Genomic DNA, 12,025 nt, shown 5'->3' with positions numbered 1-12,025 from the left:
TTAAAAATTCAAAAATATCTTCAAAAACAATTTCGGAAATGCATATTTGAAAACACTTTAAATCACCTCATCCTTCGTAAATTGAGCTAAAAATTAGTTGGGAGATGTATCTCAGAAATTTTCCATGATGAATTTGGAGATACATCTCTGAAAACACTCATGACACCATTTGCTACACGTTTTTCATTGAATTTGGCGTAGTTGTCAAGGACTCTCTTTCGATTTTAACCAATACTAGAGTCATAGAAATTGTATCCTTGCATATTGACCCTTACGTTCCTGCATTTCTGCCCTTTACGCGGTCTAGCGAAAAACTCAGTTTTCTGAAAAATCCAGAAAAAATTTTACCGTGTCATTTCATCAGAAAAAATTAGGGATCAAAGTCCCAAACTCCTAAATACGCAACACCTCCCCCTAAATTATTTGTTTTTCTATTTTATTTGATTCAATTTTTATTTTCAATTTTCAAAAAAATCCAGAAAAAATTGTAGACTCTTTATTTGATTTTAGTTGTATTTTTTAAGTTTTATTTTAATTTTTTTTCTATTTTTAATTGTTTTTCTCAATATGAACATTGTTGGTATTTACATATTTGTTGTTGATCTTAACGAGATTAGAACGATCTTTTGTGTCCTGCAACACTTGGTATTCTGCGGTGGATGAAAAAAAAAAGGGGTGTACCTGCAAGACACTCTGATGCTCAAGTAAGGTTAAGAGTGAAAGAGTACAAATGTGAAATTAGAATCAATAAAATGCTTGACCCTCTTATGAAATGGGGTATTTATAGTGCCCCAACGCTGAGCCAAAGTCTCCATTTTGGGCCGGATTCTTAAGCCCAAAATAGAAGACTGTCAGGATCCTACGTGGGTAGGGGAGACCAGCGCAAGGTCTACATCATGGGTCAGTTTCATTGTTGATGCATAAATACTAGGTCTAGTTATCTCGATACACCTAATACCAAATTAAAAAAAAAACCTAAGAGGAAAATTTTCAGATATACATATCCGAAAACACCATATTTTCCTATAAAAAAGATTTATCAGGATGTGCATATATGAAATTAAGTATAATAGGGGTGACTCGCTCGTTTGCGTTCAATTTTGTAAGAAATAAGTGTGTCTGGGAATACATCTCCGAAAATTATGGGTATTTTTGAATTTTCACAACGGATTTAAAACAAAGTATAAGGGTGGGAAAATAAATTTTCCTTCAAACTTTCTATCTCTAAACCTAGTGCTCATACCCCTTCTTACACCTCTTTCCACAAACTTTCTCACTTTCCAAAAATGTGCTTAAAGTATTAAATAAAAATTCATTTTAAAGTATATTAAAATTTCAAAAATTTGATACATGTTAATATGGTTGTCATTTGATGGACACAAGTTTGGGTCGGGTGAGTCATGTCCTAGGCGTGATGGGTTAGAATGGGAGTCTCATGACCCTCCATGTCACACCCGCCTGATTCGTAATATTGCCCTTTACGATGCTTTTTAGTCTGATTGGTTCTACATCTGGTCTTACGTTTTAATGATAACTTTACATGTTATCTTAAGGATCAATTATATACATTAACGGTTTTTTTCTAGTGTGTAGATTTGCCTTGCAGGTTTAGACTCTAGTAAGAAGGCGTGTGACATCATCAGGTTCTGAACTCAACACTCTGGAATAATACTAGTGTTGTATTACAATGGAAGTCAAGATTCTAGAATGCTACTTCTGCAACAGTTCAAAGGAACGTTATTAAAAGAGCTCCTGGTCGTGACTTATAAAGAAAGCTCTAGAGGCCTTCTAAAGCTTTGCTTCTTTGTCCCCTGCTTTTGAACGAGTTATGAAAATTTGAAGACATCGCCTCTGAAGACCAAGTGCTGAAGACTGTGAAGACAAATGTTCTACTAAACAGGTTTTGAAGACTCAAAGACTTAGGTTCTGAAGACTCAAGTTCTTATCATCTACAACATGCTTCAATTAACATACAATCAAAAGCCTATGAAGACTTAGAAGATCAAAGACGACTTGCCTGTGATGGTGAGTATAAAAGTACTAACGTAAACTGCGACCTCTACTTTTATACGGTGGCGTAAGGACAGTCCAATTTGTACTTGTTATTTATCATTCCCACCATGATCGTTGGGGACTTTACAGTTGTACTTTGCTTTCTTATTCTTTCCTCCAACGGATCTATCCTTCTCTATAAAGGAAGCCATTGAAATAATTTGAAATCAACGAATCAGTTCTACAAAACTACACCAAAGCGCTGCACAAACTCTGTTAGAGAAATTCTTTGTATAGTTTTGTATTTTTAGCAAGGAGCTTTTGTTCGTATCTTGCTTATCAATCTTTTTATGTTATTGTACTTAAACATTGTGTAATCATCTTATTAGAAGCATCTTGTAATACACACTTGTAATCAACGTGGTTATTCCTTGGGAGACTAAGTGCTTGTTAGAAGCCTCGAGAAAGACTGTGGCTACGGTCATAGTGGTTTCACGACAAGGATCAATTGAACTTGTTGGAATTTTCAACAAGGTTGATCATAAGCTTATTGTGATTGTTTCTATGAGACTCTAGGTGTTAGTCAAGAGTCTGAAGAAGACATTGGATGCAGTCAATGTGGTTGTCTCTAATCAATTTGACTATAGTAGATTAAGTCCATATTGAGAAGACAAAATCACCTTGGCGAGTGGATTGGAGTAACTTCGTTAACAGTGAACCAAGATAAAAATGATTGTGTTCATCTATTTTTATTCACTTGTTAATCTCTTGTTTTGAGTTGGAGAAAAAATTATATTTGGTGCAACCCAATTCAGCCCCCCATTTCTTGCACCTTCACTAACAACGCTCAAGATATATTGCTAACACATAATCCACTAGAAACACTCTACATCCAATCAGAACGCGAATATCACAACGATATATCTTAAAACATTGTGAAACTCAAAATTTGATAATTAAAGCATTTGGATTAAAATGAGTGAAACTTAAAGAAACTTGAAAATAATTTCCGAGATGGATTAGAAACACTCTACATCCATTCAGAATGTGGACATCACAACTATATATCTTGAATGCAACATTGTGAAACTCAAAATTTGATAATGAAAGCATTTGGATTGAAATGAGTGAAGCTTAAAGAAACTTGAAAATAATTTCTGAGATGGATTAGAAACACTCTACATCCATTCAGAATGTGGACATCACAACTATATATCTTGAATGCAACATAGTGAAACTCAAAATTTGATAATGAAAGCATTTGGATTGAAATGAGTGAAGCTTAAAGAAACTTGAAAATAATTGCCGAGATGGATTGCTAGAGCAGATAAAAATTGGTGCAATGTTGGTGTTCTTACATAATCTTTTATCATGTAACTAAAAATTTATTTTACTTTTCTAACCTTTTTTATTTATTTTATATCATAAACAAATGGCTTAAATACACTTTTCGTCCCTGTAAGTTAGCGTGTTTTTGATTTTTGTCCCTGTAAGTTATTTTTTTGGGGTTTAGTCCTTATATTTCAATTTCGCGTTCGTTTTAGTCCCTAAAATCAAAATCCGTAGGAAATTTCACAAGAAAATCCGCAGGTAACCTGCAGATTTTCCTGCGGATTTTTGCTTTAGGGACTAAACCTCGAGCAAAAAGTAAGATATAGGGACTAAAACTCAAAAAAATAACTTACAGAGACGAAAATCAAAAACACGCTAACTTACAGGGACGAAAAGTGTATTTAAGCCTAAACAAATACATGCAAAAGTCATTGAGAATATATTGCATACGAAAACCATTAGACTTAGATCCAACATTTGTTCTTCCCTAAGATTCAATGAGATGAGGATCCAATGATCTTCACTAAGATTGATATTGATGGACGATGAATCAGATTTAAAATTTGTCAAAAATATAATCTTGTAGATTGAAATGCAAACAATATAAAAATAAGAAATTTATATTTTAATAAAACAATGAATATTCTCAGGTATTTTATAAATCGAGAGGTAAAATAGCATGTTTAAAAATACAAATATGTAGTTGTTGGAGATCGAACCTACTATCAATTCCACCTTTCTCCTCAGTTATAGATTGACTAAGGAAAAAGTGGCGACTTTCTAGGACACTTTTCTTACGTCGCCCATAAATTCGAAGAATAATCTTTTCGTAAAATAAGTTATTTATCTTAGCAGTCTCCCTATTTTTTAAGGCTCTTGTGAAAATTTGGAAGGAAATTATAAAAATCCAACAAAACTTTTTGTGGGGAAATTCTGAAGAAAAGAGGAAAGTCCATTATGTTAATTAGGTTAGTTGGAGCAAGGTTTCTAGTCCAAAGAGCCAAGGCAGTTTGGGAGTAAAGTTTATTGAAGTTTTCAACAAAGTTATTTAACAGAAAATTTGTTCTATAATCATTTTTGCTTTTTCGAAGACTTAATCTAGACAGTTAAATTGGAGGTATGGATTTTGTTTTTTCATATTAGAATACTATATTGAAAATTTCTCACATTTTATTGGGTTATCTTTTTAGTAACCTTCCATGAAACATATTAACATAATTAGTGACTGCCTCATAAAGTAAGGTATATGATCTAGAACAAATAAATACTAACAACCTGACGGTTAGTGGTTCTATTTCAAGCATAAAGGATAATGGAATTTCTTACATCTCACGTAAGCGTACTTGTGTCACTTTCATAACAATTATTGATGCTGCATGATACACGTTCTCTCTTCAAAACTTGAATTAGTTTCTACAAATTTGTAATTGTGAAGGTTCTAATATTCTTAACCTCTCAAGCAAGTCAAAACAAATCTCTTGAAAAATAACAAATCAAAAGCAACAAACACATAACATATGATTGGTGGTAACCTTTAATTACTGTAACAAACACTTTAGTATCCAACAGAAACAAAAGAGTTAAGTATTTTATATTCTTTCTCTATATAACATATTCTTTACCATAAGTGAACAAAGAAAAAACATAAGAGCCAAAAAAACCATGTCATCTTCTTCTACCTTAAAAACCTTCATCATACTGTCCTTTCTCTTTGTAAATATTTATGCCAATCATCAACCATGCGGTGAAAAATTCTTGAAACTCATCGAACAAAGAAACATAACAGCATGCAAGAGATTACGAACTCAAGGAGCCGAATTCGGTTGGAACCACTACAACAGCACAAACTCAACCACACTTGAAATCTTATTTGGTGCAATTCTAGATACAAACCAAGGGTGGATAGCTTGGGGTGTGAATCCAGAAAAAAGAGCAGAAATGATTGGAACAAAAGCAATCATAGGGATTAAAAACCCCGATTTCGCTACTACTTCATCATCACCTTTAAGAGTTAATACTTATGATGTCACAAAAGAAACCAAAATCGGTTGCACTCTTTCACCTAGCAAAAACATTGGCCTTAATGTTTCACATATGATGTTTCAAGACGAAGGGTCGAATTTTTATACTATATATGCTAGATTGGTTCTACCCTTGGATAAATATAACATAACAAGGTTGAACCATGTTTGGCAAATTGGATATGCTGTTAGTGGTGAAAGTCCTTTGCGCCATCCAATAAATCTTCACAATGTGGATAGCACCGAGACTATAAACTTGAATTCTAATCATGGTCTCAGCACCGGACAGTTCCGGAGTTTCCTTCGATTGGTAACTAGCCCTTTTTCTTTTATACTACTAAGTTAACAACTCAATCATAGTTTTAAATTGCAGTTCAGGTCATAGATGGAGTAATATATTTTACAGACAAAAATTGAAACTGCGGTTGCAGACTGCAGTTTAAAATCATGAACTAGTAATTGTAAGCATTTGTTTTCCATTCTAATATTTTTTTATATATTGTGATTTATTATTATGATGAAATTTAGGTGCATGGAGTTCTAAGCATTATAGGGTGGGGAACAATGTTGCCTCTTGGAGTAATAATCCCAAGATACTTTAGAGTGTATCCTGTTAAATGGGAAAACTCTAAAGTGTGGTTTTTCCTACACATTGGTTGCCAATTATCTGGTTTTCTCATTGGAACTGCTGCTTTTGTTATTGGATTGGTTCTTGGACACTCATCTAGATACTATATCTTCCACACTCATAGAGACTTTGGAATTCTCATTTTCACTTTTAGTACAATTCAGGTATTATATTAATTTTCATCTTTTTTAAGACTATTATTGACTGAGTCGCGCTAAATTTAATGAATAATAGCCATTTGATTTAGATTTGATGATCTAAATTTTTAAATAAATATGCATTATTTTGAATTATTAAATCAAGATCGGACAATCAACAATGGCCGTATGTATGGATGTATGGAATCATGTTTCATCTTTTATTTTTATAAATCATCTTCTATTAATGTTCATCTTTTGCTATTTTTCAGATGTTGGCATTTCGGTTAAAGCCTAAAGAAACAGATGATTACAGGAAATATTGGAATATGTATCATCATTTTCTTGGATATGGATTATTGGCTATCATAATCATAAACATATTTAAAGGAATTGGCATTTTGAATGGAGGTGAAAAATGGAAGTGGAGTTACATTGGAATTCTTATATGTTTAGGTGCCATTGCATTTGCCATGGAGATTTTCACATGGATTAGGTATCTCTACATCGATGAGAAGAACAATAAAAAGGAAAATAAAGAGAAGGAAGATAATGAGAAGGAAAATAAAGAGAAGGAAAATAAAGAGAATGCTAGTGTTCATAATCTAAAGGAGTAGTAAACAAACACAATGGTCATGCATGTGAGGATATCACACTCTATTGGTTGAATAAAATGTGTTTTTTTTTGTGTTTTTTTTTCTTCATATATTTTGTGTGTAATAATTGATAGTTTAATATTTAAATAATGATAAGTATAATTTTTCAATCTCAAACATTTTCTTCCATTGAATGGGGTGGTTCAGCTCCTATGGTTGCATGATTCTTGAAATCCTCAGTCCAACCTTCTTGAGGGTTCTGATCATCTTGTCTATTTTTAATTTCTAAAAATATAAAATTAAATATACTAACTTTGGATCTAAATATTTCTGGTTGATCCAACAAGTTTCTCAACTCCATAAGTGGACTAATCATTGAATAATGCATTAAAGGGTTGTAAGTGAAAATGAGTTTTCACTTGGAAACTATCAACCAATAAGAACAATAACAGAAAGTTAATTGGAAACTTAGTTATATAGTTAGAAAGTTAGTTATAACATGTGACACGATAGCTTAGTGTGAGGTATCATTTTCAGGTATAAATATTATAAATTTCAGCTATTCTAAGTAATGAGAAATTACTTTCGTTTCATTTTTTTTTTGGTGTTCACCAGTGTTTCTTTGCTCCATATGCTTACCCAACAAATGTTAGAACTTTTGTCAAAAGCAAGTGTCAAAGTTCAAATGTGGGTATGAGTTGAAAAAACTCTTAAAGTCCTACGTTAGACAATTTTCACTTCTTTTAACGGTTTATATAGTGGATGATGTCTTCTTGGGGCGTTCCCCAAGAGGTATAAAAGTTTGGTAAACGGATGAAGCGATGTCAATAATTAATATAACGATCGGTTTGGCCAACTAACTAGGTTCAGAGTGGACTTGAGCTTATGGTTTGGCTTGCTATTAATCTTATTTTGTTTTGGTACTAAAAAGTTTAATTTTTTTAGAAAAAAAATATTCAAATTGGCACATCATTTGTCTATTATAGTTGACACATCATTCGTCGGTTACTCTGACTGAGTTTAGGGTTTTGGAGAGCAGTGTCAACTCTTTTCGAAATCTCTCCCACTTAGAAGACCAATCCTTTGCTCCAAAGTTTTCTCCCACGCGTTTTTCCATCTAATTGTCCACTTTGTTAACGGTCAAATGATATGGATCGTTCATTCGCTATAAATAGAGACCTTCAATCACTTCTCTGTTTACAACAAAATTAAGCTCTTCTAAGTTTTTCCTTCCTTGTTCTCTTATCTTTACGCTCTTGAGTTATTAGAGACTCATCTTCTTGCTCTTTTTACTCATTGAATTTTCCGAGTATTTCTTGAGTTCTCTCTAGAGAATTAGTTGTCTTTTAAGCAATTTCTCATCGTCTGATAAATTATTTTAGGAGGTCAAACAACCATTGTTTGAGGGTATAATCTAGAACAATGTCCATAGTGCAGTAGAATAACTTATAATTTGACTGAGTTGTTTAATTATGGGACTTCGTGTCGATAGTCTACTTGCACAATTTTGGATAGTGTCACGAAACGTCTTATAAGGAGATTTTTGATACACGACTCAACTAATAAGTTCTCACGTAGTATAGATCAAATTTTCAAAACTTTTCAAAATCCAAAAACAACAATTTTAAAACTTTTCTCTCTGCCATGTCTATCGAACAAATTATTGGTAATAATTGCATTGTTTCTGTTATCAACAAACCGTTTGAATTTGAGGAAAATCACTTCAAACGATGACAACAAAAGGTTTTATTTTTCTTGGCAATGAGAAATGTTATCATTGTCTTTGTTGTTTTTTGGTTTAAGAAAATAATGCCACAGAGGAAAATATCGGCTGAGTCGCGGATCAGTACGCTTTCTTTAAGACGTTTCGCGGTACTGCCAGATTTATGCAAAGCAGCTCTTAAATACCCACGACGCCTCTAGGATAAAACAACTCGTTTCAATACGATTCACACTTGCACGTGTGATGAATCGTTCTAAATGATACACCTTCTGATGGTAGAAACCAGTCTTAGTATCTGGAGTAGATCCAGTCGAAAAAGAAAAGAATATTTAAGAAGATGAAGCAGAGTAAGGGAGAGAGGAGAGAATTCAGATATGAATTCTGGAGTGCAGAATAAGTGAATGAGGGAAATGTATTTATAGGCAAAAGGATCCACCCGAATGGACCAAATCGTGGGCGAAAATATAGTGGGAGAGTTGAACCGGCCCAGTCAAGGTAACCGTTATTTACTTGGTCAGCAGACTTGGAGGACAAGTAAACCTAGTCAAAATCTAGGTTAAGACTTGGTCTAAGGACACGTCACCAACTCGTATTAATTAATATTAAATTTTAATTAATTCCATATTTAATATTATTTAATTTTTACCGAATTAATTAATTATTCAATGATAATTAATTTTCATTAATTCGGGTTCCAAAAAATTAATTCATGTAGACCGGACCGAGCCGAGCCGGCGCGCGCGTGTGTCTTCTTGGCACATTGGTGTGTCCTCACTCCTTTATAAAATTGTAGGTGCCCTTAGGCCCAACAACAATTGTCCAAGTTGGAATATATATACACTACTAATATTTGTGTTCCCTCCAATGTGGGACTTATAAATGAATCTTTTCAAATTCATCTCCATATTAGCTCTTACTTGTGTTTATTTATTGCTCATTTAATGTCAATAAATATTTCCAACTCTTCCTCCAAGTTATCATCATTCCAAGTTCCAACAGTCTTGACTAAGGGCACACCACTCATGGATGAAACAACATATAAATTTCTCCTCATCCAAAAAAATTATTCTGAGTGGTCAAACAATCATTATTTGAACATTTATTTATAAAACCGTATAATTTAACTGAGCTATTTTATTTTAAAAATTTTGTAGTTGATAGTCTGCTTCCAAATAGAGCAATCTATTACACGACTCAATTAATGGTTTCTTACGAGACATAAACCAACATTTAAAGTTATGGAATTGGGTGAGTTGGGGAATTGTTTGCAAGTCTCGCAATTTAGGTGGTTTGGGTGTCAAAGATATTAGAGTTATGAACTTGGCACTGTTGAACAAGTGGAAGTGGCGAATTTTGAAGGAATCCGATACGCCGTGGTTGAGACTCTTATGCAGTAGATACGGTAATGTAAAGCTCAAGGTGCTAGTTGCTGACGACAAGACGCTATCGGGTAAAGATTCAATATGGTGGTGGGACTTAGTCACGTGTGATAAACGTCTTTCCTCTACTGTCAGCGGCGGGTTTACAGGGGCGGTAAATTGTGGTGCAGGGAACGGGAGCCATACGGCTCTGTGGCATAATAACTGGCTGGGCATCCAGTCTCTAAAAGACGCTTTTCCTGAAGTTTTCGCTTTCGCAACAGAGGCTGGTATGTCTGTTGAACAAGCAGGTACGTGGGATAACGACATATGGGCATGGAGCTATGATGTTATGGTGGATGGTACAGCAACTCTGCATTATGCAGTTGTCATACCCCAAATTTGCCCGCCATATTTCTAACAGTCGAATTTTCTTAAACTTGAGTCTCATAATTTTCAGTTTATTTTTACTAATATTTTGACATTAATTTATTTGGCATATTCCAAAATATACAGTGTATTTTAAATTACTTGTAACAAATATTCACTTGCCCTTCATATAATTTCAAATGTCTTTATATTTCAAATAAATCAAACAGTGCAATTGGTAAGAGGTAAGACTCCCAAGCATAGGGTCACAAGTTCGATCCCTTTGAATGACTTTTTAAATTTTCGTTACTTTTAAAATCTTAAATTTATTTTACTATTATAATTATTTTTGTTCCAAAAAAAAGGATAGTTAGGAATTAGTATAGTTACTGTAGCTATTTTCTTTAAAAAGGAATGAGTCAATTAAAAATAATTGCTATTATTTTGGTTCTACGGTTTCTAGGTGTAATTTTTATTTTTATTTTTATTTTTATTTTTTTTTATTTTTTATTTTTTATTTTTTAAATAGTAAAATTCAAGTTTAATTTCATTGGCTCTTGTTAACCGTTAATAGTTGTATATATTAATATTTAATTTTTATTACATTATTCTTATTAGTATAAATTTTAGAAAAAAAACAAAATTAGACTTTAATTTTAGTCATCCTTTTAAAATAAAATAAAAAAAAAAAAAACTTTATATATGAATCACAATTACTTTTTTTTTTTTTTTTTCCTATTAATAAAAAAATAAAATCTAAAATAATAATAAAATAAAAAATGGTCAAAGATCACGTTTCAAGGCATTTAAGAAAAATTTGAAGATGGTTTAATATTATTGCTGTAAGTCTTAATTCTAGCCATTATTATAGGAAATAGAATAGTTATTATCATTGAATTTATTTGGTTATTCAAGATGTGAATTCATTAAAATTTATCGTTACTATTATTGTCATAAGTTTTAAAAAGAAAATAAAAGGATATATTTACCATGGTCATTATATTATTTTATTATTATTAATTAATATTATTATATAATTAATATATTAACTATTACTTTTAAGATTTAGTATAATTTATTACTTTTTAGAATTTTAATCTTCTTTTAATATTTGGTAGACTTTTGTAACTTTTTTATTATTAGGATTATTATTTATTAGAATGTCATTTAAAAATAAAATAAAAAAAAAACTTTTAGAATTACGGTTACTATTTTTTTTTTTTTTTTTTTTTTTTTTTTTTTTTTCAATTAGTAAAGAAATTTTTTTTTCCAAAAAAAAAAGAGAATATTAATTCAAAACGAAAAGAAGGAAACCTCTACGGTTACTACCTTTTTGCAATCAGTAAGAAACTTTCAATTTACTACTGTTATTAGAATAACATTAATTAAGTTTTATTATCATTAAGTTTTATTAGTAGCTTTTTCTATTATATTAAAGTATTAACTTAATTAGAATATTTAAATTACAAACCCTAATTTGTTCAGATCTTAGTCCAAATTGAATCGAAGGTAAAGATTAATAAGGAAATTATTGACTTTTATCATGTGAATAAGAATACGAAATTCGTCCAAATGCAATACATAATTAAAACACAAATTCTACAAAAACAACCTAAAATCTGAATCAATAAACCTTAAAATCAAATCGGATCCGAAATTAATTCACAATCAAATTTCAATCAAAATCAATAACGCCAAATCAAATCTTCCATTAATCTGAATCAAACTAATCAATGTACTTCCTAATCTAACTAATTCTAAAACCCTATAAATTCATCCTAAAACTAGTTGAATGGGGACCAAAAAAATGAACCGAAAAAATCAGACAAAAAAATTGAAAGCGAAAAGAAGGAGTAGAAGGGGATTGTT

The 12,025-nt window shown here is 31.8% G+C and overlaps 1 protein-coding gene across 1 annotated transcript; it reads left to right on the top strand.

Moving 5' to 3' along the window:
* Positions 1 to 4,962: 4,962 nt before the first annotated feature.
* LOC131637273 (cytochrome b561 and DOMON domain-containing protein At3g25290-like) lies at positions 4,963 to 6,855 on the top strand. Its single transcript, XM_058907855.1, has 3 exons — positions 4,963 to 5,655; positions 5,874 to 6,137; positions 6,383 to 6,855. Exons 1-3 carry the CDS (start codon positions 4,987 to 4,989, stop codon positions 6,725 to 6,727), a joined length of 1,278 nt encoding a protein of 425 aa, XP_058763838.1. The 5' UTR covers positions 4,963 to 4,986; the 3' UTR covers positions 6,728 to 6,855.
* The last annotated feature ends 5,170 nt before the right edge of the window (positions 6,856 to 12,025 follow it).

Source organism: Vicia villosa, unplaced genomic scaffold, assembly GCF_029867415.1.
Source record: "Vicia villosa cultivar HV-30 ecotype Madison, WI unplaced genomic scaffold, Vvil1.0 ctg.001961F_1_1, whole genome shotgun sequence".
NCBI lineage: Eukaryota > Viridiplantae > Streptophyta > Magnoliopsida > Fabales > Fabaceae > Vicia > Vicia villosa.
The sequence above is the reverse complement of the archived record's forward strand: the minus strand, read 5'-3'. Positions and strand labels throughout refer to the sequence as shown.